The sequence below is a fragment of the Panthera leo genome, chromosome A2 (genome assembly GCF_018350215.1).
Source record: "Panthera leo isolate Ple1 chromosome A2, P.leo_Ple1_pat1.1, whole genome shotgun sequence".
Classification (NCBI taxonomy): Eukaryota; Metazoa; Chordata; class Mammalia; order Carnivora; family Felidae; genus Panthera; species Panthera leo.
In genome coordinates, this window is record NC_056680.1 from 159,784,893 (window position 1) to 159,800,455 (window position 15,563).

At 43.9% G+C, this 15,563-nt stretch overlaps 1 protein-coding gene across 1 annotated transcript in view; it reads left to right on the forward strand.

Annotated features, from left to right (window-relative positions):
• The window catches only part of CNTNAP2 (contactin associated protein 2), a 1,228,588-nt gene that overhangs the window by 1,014,981 nt on the left and 198,044 nt on the right, over positions 1 to 15,563 (forward strand). Inside the window, exon 18 of the mRNA XM_042927363.1 lies at positions 6,140 to 6,376. Coding sequence (XP_042783297.1) covers positions 6,140 to 6,376 — 237 coding nt within the window. The remainder of the gene's footprint in view (positions 1 to 6,139; positions 6,377 to 15,563) is intronic.

A 15,563-nucleotide genomic window follows, 5' to 3' on the forward strand; every position in this document is an offset into this window, starting at 1 on the left:
CAGGAGACTGGAGCCCCAGAGGGCCTGGGGAGATCACACAGGCAGTGAGCAGCAAAGCCAATGTAGGAAAGTAGATCTTTGTTTTTGTTTTTTTTTAACGTTTATTTATTTTTGAGACAGAGAGAGACAGAGCATGAACAGGGAGGGTCAGAGAGAGGGAGACACAGAATCCAAAGCAGGATCCAGGCCCCGAGCTGTCAGCACAGAGCCCGACGCGGGGCTAGAACTCACGGACCGCGAGATCATGACCTGAGCCGAAGTCAGCCGCTCAACCGACTGAGCCACCCAGGCGCCCCTGTTTTTGTTTTTTTAATTTTTTAAACATGTATTCACTTTTGAGAAACAGAGAGAGATAGAGCGTGCATCGGGGTGGGACAGAGAGAGAGGGAGACACAGAATGGGAAGCAGGCTCCAGGCTCTGAGCTGTCAGCACAGAGCCCGACGAGGGGCTCCAACTCAGGAACCGTGAGATCATGACCCGAGCTGAAGTCGGCGCTTAATCAGCTGAGCCACCCAGGCACCCCTGAAAGTAGGTCTTTGTGACCACAGCTCATGCTTTCCTTACCCTCGTTTGCTGCCTCTGGTCTGTCACACTGTGCCTTGCGTCACAGCGTACCGTGAGTGACGCTTGCCATTAACCCTCGGGCAAGAAGTAGGTCTCCTCCGTCTCTTTAGCAACGCCTTTCCCAACGCCTTTCCCAACACCTTGCACGTGTGAACCGGCCAGTGGCTTTGTGTTTCTCAGCACCGTGCAGCAACTCCCCCTTATACCCGTCCTTCCCCTCCCACCTGCTTCCCCCCACCTGCGGGCAGCACCCCCCTGCCTCTTTATCCTGAAGCCCTCTTCCCAGGGATATGCTCTTGGATACTCTTCCTTTTTTAAAGAAAAGTGTATTTATTTACTGTGAGAGAGAAAGAGAGAGAGAGAGAAGCAGGAGAAGGGGAGAGAGAGAGAGAGAGAGAGAGAGAAAGAATCCCAAGCAGGTTCTGCATAGTCAGCGCGGAGCCCGACAAAGGGCTCAGACTCCTGAACCTCAAGATCATGACCTGAGCTGGAATCGAGAGTCAGAGTCTTAATCGACTGGGCCACCCAGGCGCCCCTTGGATGCTCTTTCCTTTAGCTTCTCAGTGAAGTTATCCTGATGGCCCTATTTAAAATTGTAACCACCCCCACACCACTCCTACTCCTGATCGCACTTAACCCTACCTGACTTCTTTTTCTCATAGTGGACGTTACCTTCTAACACACAATGTACTTCACATGCTTATTGAGTTTATTGTTCAATTTTTCCCTTCCCTTCTGCAAGTTGGTAAGCTTTCCAAGGGTGAGGACTTTCTAAAGACCTTCCAAACATCTAGACAAGGACTGGCTCATAGTAGATATGAAATAAATAATTATTGATGGATACATTAGATTTCCCATGTGTAAGCCTTGGTGTGATTCCTTTCTGGGGTGAATGAATGGCCAGTCTCTCTAGGCAAGGATACTCTGTAATCCTACTTAGCTCCTTAGAAAAAGACTAAGTCTGAGTTTGACAACATTGTATTTTTAGAATTCCTCTTGATCATTATTTTCACCTGTTTTGCTTCATTTACTACCTGGTTCTTTTTGCCCCAATCCTTTGTGCTTTTGGCGGTTGTATTATTCATTATGGGTAGATAAAGTCTTTTCATAATTAATCTTTAATTGCAATACTGGAATAGCATTTCACATGAAAAATGATTTACAAATTAAACCCACATCTCACCTTGGGTAATTATCACAGGTCTGACTAATGTGCATAAAGCCCTCGCAAGGCAGGGAGCGCTCTCCAATGACAGTGTGTTGATTTTTTAATTAACAAAGGTTAAGTAGCATTTTTGCTTGCAGACCTACAATTTAAACTTCTGACATTTGTCACCAAGAAAGATTTCTATAGAGCACATAAGTTGAACTCAAGTAATTATCACCGGTTCTAGTGTATTAACATCTTTTGCATAACACATAATGACCATTTTCGGGACAAAACATTTTCTCCTTCATATCGACTAGATCAGTAAAAGTACTTTCCAGCTCACTGACCCATTTAATAAATCAGGGGTCATCTAAGTAAGAAAAGTGCATAATTTATTTAGTTTTCTTTTATACAGAGAGAAATGGAGTATTCCATTTACCTGCTTTATGAATTAAGAAGAGGGAGTACAAAACCTTATGTAATGAATGCAACAAATAAAAATTAGAACACAGTCATATTTTATGGTCAATTAACAGAAGTGGGGGGAAGGTCAGGCAATGGTACAAAGAAGTGAAGTTAGGAGAAACTGAGAGTAATTTACTGAAATAAAGAGACGGAGACACATAAACACAGAGGGAGGTTGTACATCACGAGCTGGACTAATTTAGAGCTGAAAGGAACCAGAGACAGAATCTAGTTCAAACGCCCTTTTTATGGACAGGAAAACCTGATGCTGAGAGAGATTAAGTGACTTGATGAGACCCACGCACCTAACCTAGAATGGTCAATAGCCGTGATAGGGAGAGATATACAGACGCAGAGGCAGAATGACTGATAGAGGTAGAGCCTCAGAATGGCCACGACCAGAAGGAATCAAAGACAAAGAGGCAGAGAGACAGAAAAACCCCTTGAGGACTGTATACAGAAATAATTAAGTACATACACATAAATCTGTTTACCTTAGTCACATAATAAAAATATGATCTAACCTAGATTTATTTGTTCTGCCAACTGGACCTTTTCAAATCTCCAAAAATTTTTTTTCGTCTTAACATTGAAAACATTCTTCTTCAAACTTGCAACTATTAGTAAGACCCATTAAATAGAAGTTATTTCTAAATTACAATACATTCTGGATAGATTGAAGATCACAGTGCTAAGAGAAGTAAAATCATAAAAGTGCTAGAAGAAAATATAGTTGAATAATTATATTATTTTGGATTGGGTTTATTATATTATTTTTAGGTTAGGCTTTATAAAAGCTTAATACCAAAGGCACAAACTGTACAAATAAGAAAGATGGAGGGGACTATATAAACAACATAAACATTCATAGAGAAAAAGAAACACCATATATAAGTTAAAGACACAGTCTGGAAGAATATAGTCGCCAAATTTATAACAGAGTTAAAGCCAAAAATACTGTTATTGATCAATAAGAAACATACCCTCTCCTATTTCCCCCAAATAGGAAAAGACATGAAGAACCAAAAACTAACAGTGGTGAGAACATAAAAATGTATTCAACTCACAGTGTTTGAAGCAATGCAAATTAAAACAATAAGCTCTTCTTTTTTTTTTTTTTTTTTTAGCCTATAAATTCAAAAGCATTCTGCCAAGTATCCCAATAGATGTGGAAAAGGTGCGAATCTCATGCCCTACCCATGAAATACAGATTGACAAATTCTTAGAGGAAATTGTACTCCAAATGCTTTTAAAATGTATCTGCCTTTGTATCCAGCGACTGCACTTCTAAGGATTAATTCTAAGGACATATTGAACAAGTGTGCAAAGGTTTTTACAAGGGTATTTATTAGAGTGTCCTGTAAAATGAAAATGGGAGTGAGCTTAAAAGCCCAATGGTAGGAATGGCAAAATAAGTTACAGAGCATTCACAAGATGAGATGCTTCGCAGATGGCAAACGAGATGTTCCAGTTGTACGTTTATTGCTTGGAGAACGTTTTATGATATATTAAGTGCAAAAAGCAAATTTCAAACCAACGTGTATATCGTGCTCTCACTTCTTCCTTTGTTTTATTTTTTCACACATATGTATGTTCATAGCTAAAAGTAGAAAAGGCTATGTGCTGAAAGTAGTAGTTACAGCTGAGTAGCATTCCAGATTCTCTTCTTCATCTTGCTTATCAGCGTGTTTATGGTTTCCGCACTGAAAAACTATTACGTTTGTAATAAGGAAAAGGGGCAGGAGATATCGAAAAACAATGATTTAAAAATTTCTGTGTATTTTGATAGGATATAATTGTCTTAATTGACTAGCAATGAAAATTCAAACGGCTAGGCGTTTATTGAACAAGAGGCCCTTTGGAAAGCCCTGACTGCAAAAGCGAAAGCCATGGTCACTAAAATGATAGACACCAAATTGAAATGTTAACACATGGATTGGAATTCTTCCAAATCATAGCAAAGGCCCAAATTCTCTTCAGCGCAGGGGTGTATGAAGCTGGGCTGACGAGCAGATTGCAAAGTGGGAAATCCTTCAAAGTGGCTGTTTTTAATAACTTCCTTTGCCATCTACTATTCCGGAGCTTTGATCAAACAGAGCATTGGCCTCTCTTCAACTAATCCTCTACTCAATTATTTCATTTGATAATAAATAACAATCCCTGGAGAATCATCATTCAAACCTATGTACTACACAATGAGAGAATGCGAGGCTTGGGTTTATAAAGATAACAGAGCAGAGTCACTTGCCATTTCAGGGCTGAGGATTTACAGACATAAGCAAACGAATACATCTCTGCGCCTAAAGCCTTTGATCCACCCGCCCTGTCTGATGAGTCCCCTCGATGGTGTGCTTCTTCTCAACATACCAGAATAAGTGATCAGAATCCATCCCCAGCTACCAGTCTCATCCAAACACTGACAATCCAATTGATCACCCCACTTTTAAAGGCATCCCAGCCTATATCTCGGAAACATGTACATCGATGGGGACGCTGACCCTGAAGCCCTTCTGCATTAAGTGGTCAACACAGAACAGAATACCATATGCTCGAAATTAAGACAGGACTAACACAACTTTGCCACTGTGGAGCTATGACTCCTTGAGTAAACCTCTGAACTTTCCTAAGCTTCAGGCTTCTCATCCGTACAGTGGGGATAATGATGATAATGCCCACCTCGCCAGGCTGTTGGGTGAATCGGGTGAATGACATAAGTAAGGTGCTTCGTAGAGTGCCTACTACATCGCCCTCAAGAGAAGGTCACTTTGGGTTTTTTTTGTTTTTTTTTTAACGTTTATTTATTTTTGAGACCGAGAGAGACAGAGCATGAATGGGGGAGGGTCACAGAGAGAGGGAGACACAGAATCTGAAACAGGCTCCAGGCTCTGAGCTGTCAGCACAGAGCCCGATGCGGGGCTCGAACCCACGGACCGTGAGATCATGACCTGAGCCGAAGTCAGACGCTTAACCGACCAAGCCACCCAGGCGCCCCGAGAAGGTCACTTTGTTAACGGTATTTTTTTCTAAATCCCCAGCAGATATTTCTTTTAATAATTTTAATGACCGATCATTTTATTTAATTTCCAGAAAAGTCATTACTCCAAGACGCAGACATGTGTGTAAGCTTGAGCTCCTCCTTTTGTACCAGCTGCTTAAAAAAATCGCAGCCAAGGTTCTTCTAGACATAATTAAATTCACTTGTGATATAATGCTCCAATGACTCAATGAAATTTGTTAGGAATATTTTAATATTTTCATGCTCATGAGCCTCTAACGCTGTAACTTAGGAAATCACAGTGAAATGCTCTTTGTGCTATATGTCTTGCAATGGCATTTAGACAAAAGCGGTGAAATCTAACCTGACCTGGTAATAAGTGTGCTATGGCTGACTTCCATGTAAAATTATCAATTCCAACTTCTGACCACCCCAGAAGCCCCGGGAAGCCTTCATGTGAACTTCATAGCCAAGTATTTCCTAAGACAAAAACCAGGACCCAGGTCGTGTGGTCACATTTCAAATGGATTTATGCCTTCCAACTAATTGACTTGTTAGCTATGCTAATATATTCATGTTTCTCTGCCTCTTTATATTTCTTTCAATAGATAATGCTTTGGAAGTGAATGCCATAAGATTAAAACAACAACAACAAAGAAACCTAGAGATTTCTATAAACTTCTTTAGGAAACCAGATTAGATTTCCAAAATGGTGTATATGATTTTTGTGTATCTCCAAACATCTTCTTTCTGTGGCAAATTTATGGCTTCTCAGAAGACAGCCTCTTTTCATTAGACATTGTGGCCTGAGGGGGAAAAGCTTCTAGCTTTTGCTATTAGGCAGGGCTGGCTCGAAAGTGAGAATGCTGGCCGCACTTAGCAGCCTCCTTGCCTCCCGCCACTGGGTCCGGGAGCCACAGCAGAGGTAATCCCGTCTGAGCCCTGTGCCTTCTGTCGTTCCCAGGTGGTGCCGGGGGCCAGCAGGGTTTCCTGGGCTGCATCCGCTCCCTGAGGATGAACGGGGTGACGCTGGACCTGGAGGAAAGAGCCAAGGTCACTTCCGGGTTCAAATCTGGATGTTCGGGCCACTGCACCAGCTACGGGGCCAACTGTGAGAACGGGGGCAGGTGCCTGGAGAAGTACCACGGCTACTCCTGTGACTGCTCCAACACGGCCTACGATGGGACCTTCTGCAACAAGGGTAAGGCAGAGCCACTTTCCACAGCCGTTTTTACAGATAAACCCAAATCATCTATTTCGTGGTTTGTTCAACTGTCCACAGTGTGCTCTATTCCGAGAGTAAGGTGTTCAGAATTCTCCCGCCTTAGGTGAGAAGTCTCCCATTCATTCTCTGATCTCTGTCCATTCATTCTCTGAACCATTCATTCTCTGATCTCTGTCATTCGCTGAAAGGAGAGGAGCTCCGGATATGTGTGTGAGGAATCTCAGCCCAATTCCGGCAGACCACGCACGGGCTAGAACATTCCAAAGCAAATATCCCCATAACACCTTAATGGTGAGTGACAGAGTAGGTGGCCTCTGAAAGGTGGACTCAGGCCTGACCCTCCCACTCAGGGAGGTCAGAGGGGGTCTGTCGGCGGGCTCGAAGACTGATGGATTGTTGCTGTGGATCAGTCAAGACAGCCGGCAGTCCGGATGCCTGCCCCACCCCCCAGCCCTGGCTGCCAAGAGACTGGATTTGAGCTGGACTCACAAGGAAACCTGTCTGGCCAGTTATTGTCACTTTCATTATTAGAACCCAGACACATGATGCCTCTATGCGTGGTTCTCAGCCTGAGCCGAACTGCAGGAATGATCACCACCTCTGATCAGTCAGCTTCGAGCACCTGTTACTGGTGCAGTAGTTCAGGCTTGAGTGAGTCTTTAATCCCTAATAAATCCTGCAGGGCCAATCAGCAGACTACGGGAGCCCGATGCATATACATGTTGTCATTCAAGATACACCCCGTGATTCTTCCGTGACTGGAAGAAATGCCCTTACCTGGTCTGTGGCTTCCATTCCCATGCGTAAACAAGAGGGACGGAGCCCGGGACAGCTGGCGCTTTGCCTAAGCTCCCCCTGAAATGCATGTAAATCACTCTTCCCTGTCTAAATGAATGTATAGTATTTGGGTAAAGTTTTCTGTAAACGGTCGGTATATCTCTTAATAAGAAGCTTTACATAAGTAGCCTATTCATACTCTCATGAATACATGGGGGATGGTTTATGCTGGCATTATTCACACAAGATGCCACACAGAAGGAGGAATTGTTCCATAACATGCTCTGTACATCCAGGCTACTCTCTGGCGGTGCTACAATATGAGCATACAAATGAGGTCAGGCAGGGTTTGAGGAATGAGCGCAAGACAACAACAGAGGTGGAAAAGAACACCATTGCTGAATAATGGCATACCACGTTAACAGTGCTATTACAGGGCTTTTTTTCTGCTCGGAATAACACGGTTCCATGATTTTCCTGTGCCACACAATGGGATGGGTTTGCAGAACACATTAATTTTGCACTTGTAGAAATGACAGTCTTGCAATTACCATCCATTGTGCTCGATGCTAATTTAATGCAGTCATTCCATTGCCAAAGTGATGTCTGAATGCAATCAAGTAAGTCTTAATGCCTGGGAGATTCCACTACATAAGTACCAATCTAAAGAATATCATGATCCCCTCATTTTTTTGGAGAGTTGGGTTAAACACAATGGCTCATACAAAACTTCTGGGGGTTAATAAGCAATATTCACAAATAGAAAGGCAGGAGCCAACGTTAGAGACAAAGCTAAACGGAGCTTGTGTGTTTCCCATGACATTATTTCAAAGAATTTACACAAAGGACACCTAAATATTCTCTTAATGTCTGTTTAGCAGGGCAAGTTTATGTTTGACTCAATTCAGGGCTTTAACAAAAGCAAAAATAAAAACCGAAAAACATATTTGGAAAGTATCCGTGGGCCTCTTTCTGAGTCAATACAGGTATCCTCTTGACCTGGGGAGAAAAATGGTAGTTCTGGTTGAAAAGAATCGAGCTTCATTTGCAAGCTCCTTCATGGACTTCGTCTTCCCTGTGACACCCCCAGCCAGGTGCCCCCTCTGTTTCTGGGTCACCTCCCAGGGAGACTCGAGCCGTGTGCAGCTCCTATAACCACACCCTTGCAGTGGGGCTGTAGCCAAAAAACTCAACCTCTAGAGAGAGTGGCCACAGTCACCTGCCGAAGAGTCAGTTCATGCAAGTCCTTCGTGGGCCGTCCTTGGATAATACAGGTCTGCGCTTGTGGATGTGAGAGTGTTCACAACATTTTGCTAAGTGAATGAGGCAGGTCCTGCTATACCATGGACACTCTGATTACATGTTTATACAAAATCAGACACACGCACACACGCACACAGGAGGAAAGCAAACTATAAGAAAACACACCAAAATAGTGACTTCCATTATTTTTAGGGGAGGTAAAAACCCTGTATTTACTTTCATTTCTGTGGTGCTATATTTTCTACTCTTTATACACCGACGTATTCTCTGACTTCCTCGTTTGTTCCTGTTTGGGGGAAGAGCAGTACTAAGAGGCAGAATTCTGGTCAAAGGTCAGCTGTCTCTGCTTGGACAATATCTAATTGTGAACCAGAAATCAGACACAACCTGACCATGCGATCTGGAACGGAGTAGCATCTCCGGTGAAAGTTGCATAGAGTTAAATTGGCCTCGAAAGATTCATCTCTCACTGCACTGAACAGAGCCCAGTTCTTTACCCTGCTTGCGGGCACTAGAGGAGGGATTGCGTTGTTGGGGCCAAGGTGTATGAAAATAAAAACCTTGAGACATTTGTGTCACACTCAGCCACGCGTGAGGTGCACACTAGGACAGGCAAGGACCCAATGTAGCCAAGGGGGCAAACCAGCCAGGGGTCTCCCCGGGTATGAGGCCATCAGGGGAATGGTGGCAAACGGCACACGCTATTTAAATTCTCTGTTTCTCTCTCTTCCTCTCCTTCTTTCCTTCCTTCCCTCCCCCCTCCCTCATTTCTTCCTCTCCCCTCCAGCTCTCGGCCCCCACCACCTCGATCTGCATCTACCTCCTCCCCCTCTCTCATTCTCCATCCCCCACACCCTGGGAGCACATTCCTTGTCTCAGCCTCTATCTCTGACTCAATCCTTCCACCTCCCCTACCTACTTTCTCTATTTCTCTTTCTCTTCAAGGAATATATGGCTGTGTTTGTAAATCAAATTACCATGAGCTGCCATGTCATTAAGCTCAGGAGGACAGGGCTGGATTCAAGCAACTCACACCTGACGACTCCCTTTTGCTTTGTAGATGCTTCACTTTTACTCATGATCCCCTGCCAGCAAATCTATATACACGAGAAAGATCTTTTTGCCTTCCTGTAGCCTCTTATCAGGGAGGCTCCCAGCTTTCTTCAAATGAATCTATAAAGATTTGATCACCAGCTCAGGCATTAGGTCTCCCAGGGCCACCTGCATATTAATAGGTGTGCTGGCTTGGGGGGGGGGGGTACTCATGGTTCAGCTGTGGGTCTGGGTGTATCATCTCCAGGATCAGTGGGGACCTACACGGGGGACCAAATGGATGGTTGCCTGGCCATGCCAAGGCTAGTTTTCGCTAATTAGGCCCATTTCTTCTTAGAGAGTCAAACCCTAAAACACTGGAAAATTTTATGACTATCAACCTCAGTTTTATTCAAACCAGAAATTACCCACATCTTTAGAAGCAAACTCTCTCTGTGTTTTTAAACCAGAGGCAAAAAAAAAAAAAAAAAAAAAAAAAAAACAGACCTGTAGTGGCTACAACAATTTCTATATTTAATTTTCGTAATTAAATGCTATAGTAGCTAAATAGTGTCCACCTCCCCCAAATTCATGTCCCCCCGGGAACCTTAGAACATGACCTTGTTTGGAAATAAGGTCTTTGCGGATGTGATTAAGGCAAGGTCATACTGGGTTAGGGTGGATCCTAAATCCAATGAGAGCGACCTTAGAAGAAGAGGCCAGGACACATACAGACACACAGTCACAAGGGGGAAGGCCACGTGAAGATGCAGGCAGAGATTCAAGAGGTGCAGCCACAAGCCAGGGGACGCCTGGGCCACCAGAGGCCGGAAGAGGCAGGAGGGACCCTCCCCTAGAGCCTTCAGAGGAAGCGTAGCCCTGATAACACCTTCATTTTCGACTTCCACCCCAAAACTGCAAGAGAAGCAATTTCTGTGGTTCTAAACCACCCAATTGGTGGCACTTTGCAATGGCAGCTCCTGGAAACTAACGCACGTCCTAATAAAAATCCTCTATGTTGGGGCTCCTGGGCGGCTCGGTCAGGTGAGCGTCTCACTCTCGATCTCGGCTCGGGTCATGATCTCGAGGTTGGTAGGTCCAAGGGCCATGCCATGCTCTGTGCTGACAGTGTAGAGCCTGCTTGGGATTCTCTCTCTCTCTCTGCCCCTCCCCCACTCACGTGCACTCTCCCTCTCTCTCTCAAAATAAATATATAAACTTAAAAAAAAATCTTCAGTGTTTAATTCCTGCTGTGAAGACAGCTGACATTCGCTGAGAACTTACTATGGGTTGAACGGTGTGCTAAGCTCTGTGATGGTGTTAACATCACCTAATACTCATGACAACCCTATGAGGTATGTGCTATTATTATCATCCCCATTTGACAGAGAAGGAGATTGAGACACAAATGGGTGTAGCAACTTGGCCAGTGCTCACAAGGCACGAAGTAGGAGGACTGGGATTTGGATGCAGGCATTTGACTGGAAGTTCGTATTCTTCACCGCTGGGTAGTATTGCTTCTCACCAAGGCTTGGTCCTTCATGTAGGTTGATACAAAACTAAAGACAGAACCCCAAATCTTAAAGCTTTTTAGTTATTGTGATTTGGTATAAAAAAAAAAAGCAGAATTTTAGGGGCGCCTGGGTGGCTCAGTAAGTTAAGCATCTGACTTCCGCCCAGGTCATGATCTCGCGGTCCCACCTCGGGCTCTGTGCTGACCGCTCAGAGCCTGGAGGCCGCTTCGGGTTCTGTGTCTCCCTCTCTCTCTGCCCCTCCCCTGCTCTCACTCTGTCTCCCCTCTCTCAAAAATAAACATTAAAGAATTTTTTTTTAAAAAGCAGAATTTTATTGGATACAGAATATATCACAAATTTTTTTTAGGATATAAGATCCGAACAAAGACTTTCCCTCTCTTTCTTGTTTTGTAGGGGTGGGAACATATAGGTGTAAGCTGTATTTATTGATTGATTCATTTGTTTAGTAAGCATTCAGTGAATACCTAATGTGTCTGAAAGCCTTGAATGTGTGGTTGAGTCTGACTACATTGAAATTTTCAAAACATTCCAATGGTGTATTGCTACAGAAACAGGGAAATCTACAGTGTATGAAAGCAGTGGATGTGAATTAGCTGTCACCCAGGCTGCTGCAAACACTTCTTCATTATGATCCCTTCACCGCACCAAGTTTAGCAAGAATTTATCATCTGGAGGCACAAAAATATCCCCTAATTCACTTGTCTGCACTTTTTTTCCTATAAAAATTTTCACGTTCGTCTGCCAAACCAGAATTGCAATTGGGAAAAGTACCTACCTTTAAATAGTCTGAAGCCATTTTCTGAGCTTAGAGAGTTCTGTTTGCTTCTCAAACATTCGTTTGTTGGTCGCTCAGATAAAGGCCAAAATGAGAGGGAGCATGGTCCCAGGACTGCAGAGCGACTGAGTGGTGGACTAGAGGTCACCGCCATCATTAAAGTCGCTGGAGCACACACCGCCTCACCGTGGTCCCGCGACGTCTCCTGCTCTCCAATGAGTCTCCTGACTCTGACTTGACATTTCAAGACCTGTATTGTTAACGTGATAGAAGAAACTGGGCATGGCCATCTCAGACCCCACATAGAAAATGGAGGACGGACTTGAATGTGAGTTTGAATCCAGCTTCCGCACTTGTGGGTTCTGTAACCTTGAGCAAACTCTTCAGCTCCCCTTGGCCTCATCTTCAGAACTACAAAACACCCGCTTCTTAATTCCACCGTGAGCATCGCATGGAATGGTGTGAACAGCTTTCCAAATAAGACAGTCTGGCACATCAGTCCAACAGCAGATGTCACTTTCCATTCTCAACACTCCTTCCTTTTTTTTTTTTTTTTTTTTTTTTTTTTTTTTGCTGGTGTTGTTGTTTTCACTTTAAATCATGTCGTTCCTTAGTCCTTCCCTAAAAGCTTTAAATGTCAGATGCCTAACTGGCATCATTCGATTACCTCCGAGTACTGGCTTGCCACTCTGCTACTTCTGGAGCAAGGGCAGTGTCATAAAATGTCCGTTCTACTTAGTTATGGTCACGGTAACAGTATTCTGAAGGTGGAAATGTAGTGTCCACGCCTAAACCCTGATGGACTGAGGAATATGTAGTGATTCTGGAAGGTGTAATTGGAGGATTGGAGGCAATCATCCCTGCATGGGGTCGTGCCTGGTTGTGCAGTTCCTGGTGCAAATTATCCACCCCTGTCAAGAGTCAGCTTGGGTCACCTCAGCAATGGCTGCGTCCCTTCCTAATACAAAGCCCAACCAGAGCCAGGCGAGCCCAAAAGAGTTCAGAACTCCGTTTTGCTGGAGGGAGGCCTCAGACACAAGTCCCAGGCAGACCTCAAGAGGAGAGAGGATTTCCATCGTGCCTCCTATCTCATGGAGGGTGGGAGGAGGCAGCTTTGCCCAAAGCACCGTGAAGATGGCACAAAGGCTACATCTCCAAGACGCCAGGCACAGCGAGCAGAGTAAATCCAGGGCCTGTTTTTCTGTTTTGTTTTTTCTTTTAGAGCAGATTTGAAGATTTTGGGAAGGGGAAGTGGGGGATGAATTAATAGAAAACCTTATGAACAAATGGAAGAGAAAAAGAAAAGAAATACTGGAATTATGTACCATAGAATCTGTCCCCTGTGTGGAAGGAACTAGGGTAAGCTATTGGCGACAATGGCCTACCCACCCCTGTCTTCCTCCCAGCCTGCAGGAGAGTTTCGAACCAGCAGAGAGAGATGCCTTTCACAGGCTTCTTTTCATTTCCAGTTTGAACAGGAGGCTTTGTAGGTTTGGATGAAGGCCCAAAAGCACAAGAATAGAATTCTTTTTCCCTTTCCTCTTAATGTGTTATTCAAGAGAAGAAAATATCCCTTCTCTAGGTTTCTTAAAACTTCAAACCTTAAGCTACAACTTAAAAATATCATAGAAACATAGGAAGATAATCTACTTAAATGTCTTAGAAAAAAAGAAGGAAAAAGTAAGAAAATACTTACGGGCAAAAAGCTCATAAATACTTAGGGATCAAAGAATAACCTTTTGACTTGATTCCAAAAGGCCAAAGCTGCAGAGATAGCTGGCACATCACTATCGGATTTCATGGTGGGCAAATACATTTCCCCTGGCCTGGGTGGCTCAGTTGGTTGAGCGTCCAATTTTGGCTCCAATCATGATCTCACGGTTCATGAATTCGAGCCCTGCATGGGGCTCTGTGCTAACAGCTCAGAGCCTGGGGTCTGCTTCGGATTCTGTGTGTGTGTCTCTCTCTCTGTCCTTCCCCCATTCACTCTGTCTCTCTCTCTCTCTCTCTCACACACACACACACACACACAAATAAATAAAAACATTAAATTTTTTTAAGAATTAACACATTCATTTCCCCTGGCCTGGGGATTTTTGTAGGGTCCCAGATATAAAGAAAAACCTGGCCAATTAACTTCCCTAGAGGAAAGGATTTAAAAACTCATTGGGTACATAACACCTGGGTGGCTCAGTCAGTTGAGCATCCAACTTGGGCTCAGGTCATGAGCTCAAAGTTCATGAGTTCGAGCCCCGCATTGGGTTCCCTGCTGTCAGTACAGAGTCCGCTTTGGATCCTCCCTCCCCCACCCTCTGTCTCTCTCTGCCGCTCCCCTGCTCACACTCTCTCTCTCAAAAATAAATAAACATTAAAAAAAAAATCCAGCAGGTAAAGCAAGCCCTTTCTAAAACACTAAACATTCTAGAGAAGACAGTTTGGGAGGGCTTTTTTTCTTTTAATTCCAGTGTAGTGAACATACAGTGTTATATTAGTTTCAGGTATACAGTCTATTGACCCAACAAGTCTATATATTACTCAGTGCTCGTGAAGGTAAATGTACCCTTTAATCTATCTGTTTCACCCATCCCACACCACCACCACCACCACCGCCCCTCTGGCAACCACCTGTTTGTTTTCTATAGTTAAGAGACAGTTTTTTGGTGTGTCTCTTTTTTTCCCCTTTGTTTGTTTTGTTTCTTAAATTCCACATGAGTGAAATCATATGGTATTTGTCTTTCTCTGACAGCCTTACTTTGCTTAGCATTATGCTCTCTCTAGTTCCATCCATGTTGTTGCAAATGGCAAGATCTCACCCCTTTTTATGGATGAGTAACATTCCTCTGTGTGTGTGTGTGTGTGTGTGTGTGTGTGTGTGTGTGTGTGTATGTGTGTCCCATCTCCTTTATCCATTCATCTATCAGTGAACACTTGGGCGGCTCCCATGATTTAGCTATTGTAGGGGGTATAGCTCAGTGGTAGAACATTTGACTGCATAATTTAGCTGTTGTAAAGAATGCTGCAGTCTACATAGGGGTGCATATAGCCTTTCGATTTAGTGTTTTCTTATTCTTTGGGTAAATACCCAGTAGTGCAAGTACTGGATCATAGGGTAGTGCTATTTTCAGTTTTTTGAGGACCCTCCAAACTGTCTTCCACAGTGGCTGTACCAGTTTGCATTCCCAACAACAGTGCACAAGGGTTCTTTTTTCTCCACATCCTCGCCAACACTTGTTTCTTGTGTTGTTGATTTTAGCCATTCAGACAGGTGTGAGGTGACATCTCATTGTGGTTTTTTTTTTTTTTTTTTTAATTTTTTTTTATGTTTATTTTTGACAGAGAGAGAGAGAGAGAGAGAGAGACAGAGACAGAGACAGAGCATGAGCGGGGGAGGGACAGAGAGAGGGAGACACAGAATCTGAAACAGGCTCCAGGCTCTGAGCTGTCAGCACAGAGCCTGACGTGGGGCTCGAACTCACAGACCGTGAGATCATGACCTGAGCCGAAGTCGGACGCTCAACCGACTGAGCCACCCAGGCGCCCCTCATTGTGGTTTTGATTTGCATTTCCCTGATGATCTTATGCCGTGCCCAGAAATAAATTCAAAATCGATCAAGGACCTAAAGGTAAAACCTGAAACCATAAAAACCCTAGAAGAGAGCATAGGCAGTCATTTCTCTGACATCAGCCATAACAACATTTTTCTAGATACGTCTCCTGAGGCAAGGGAAACAAAAGCAAAAATAAGCTACTGTGACTACATCGAGATAAAAGGTTCTGCACA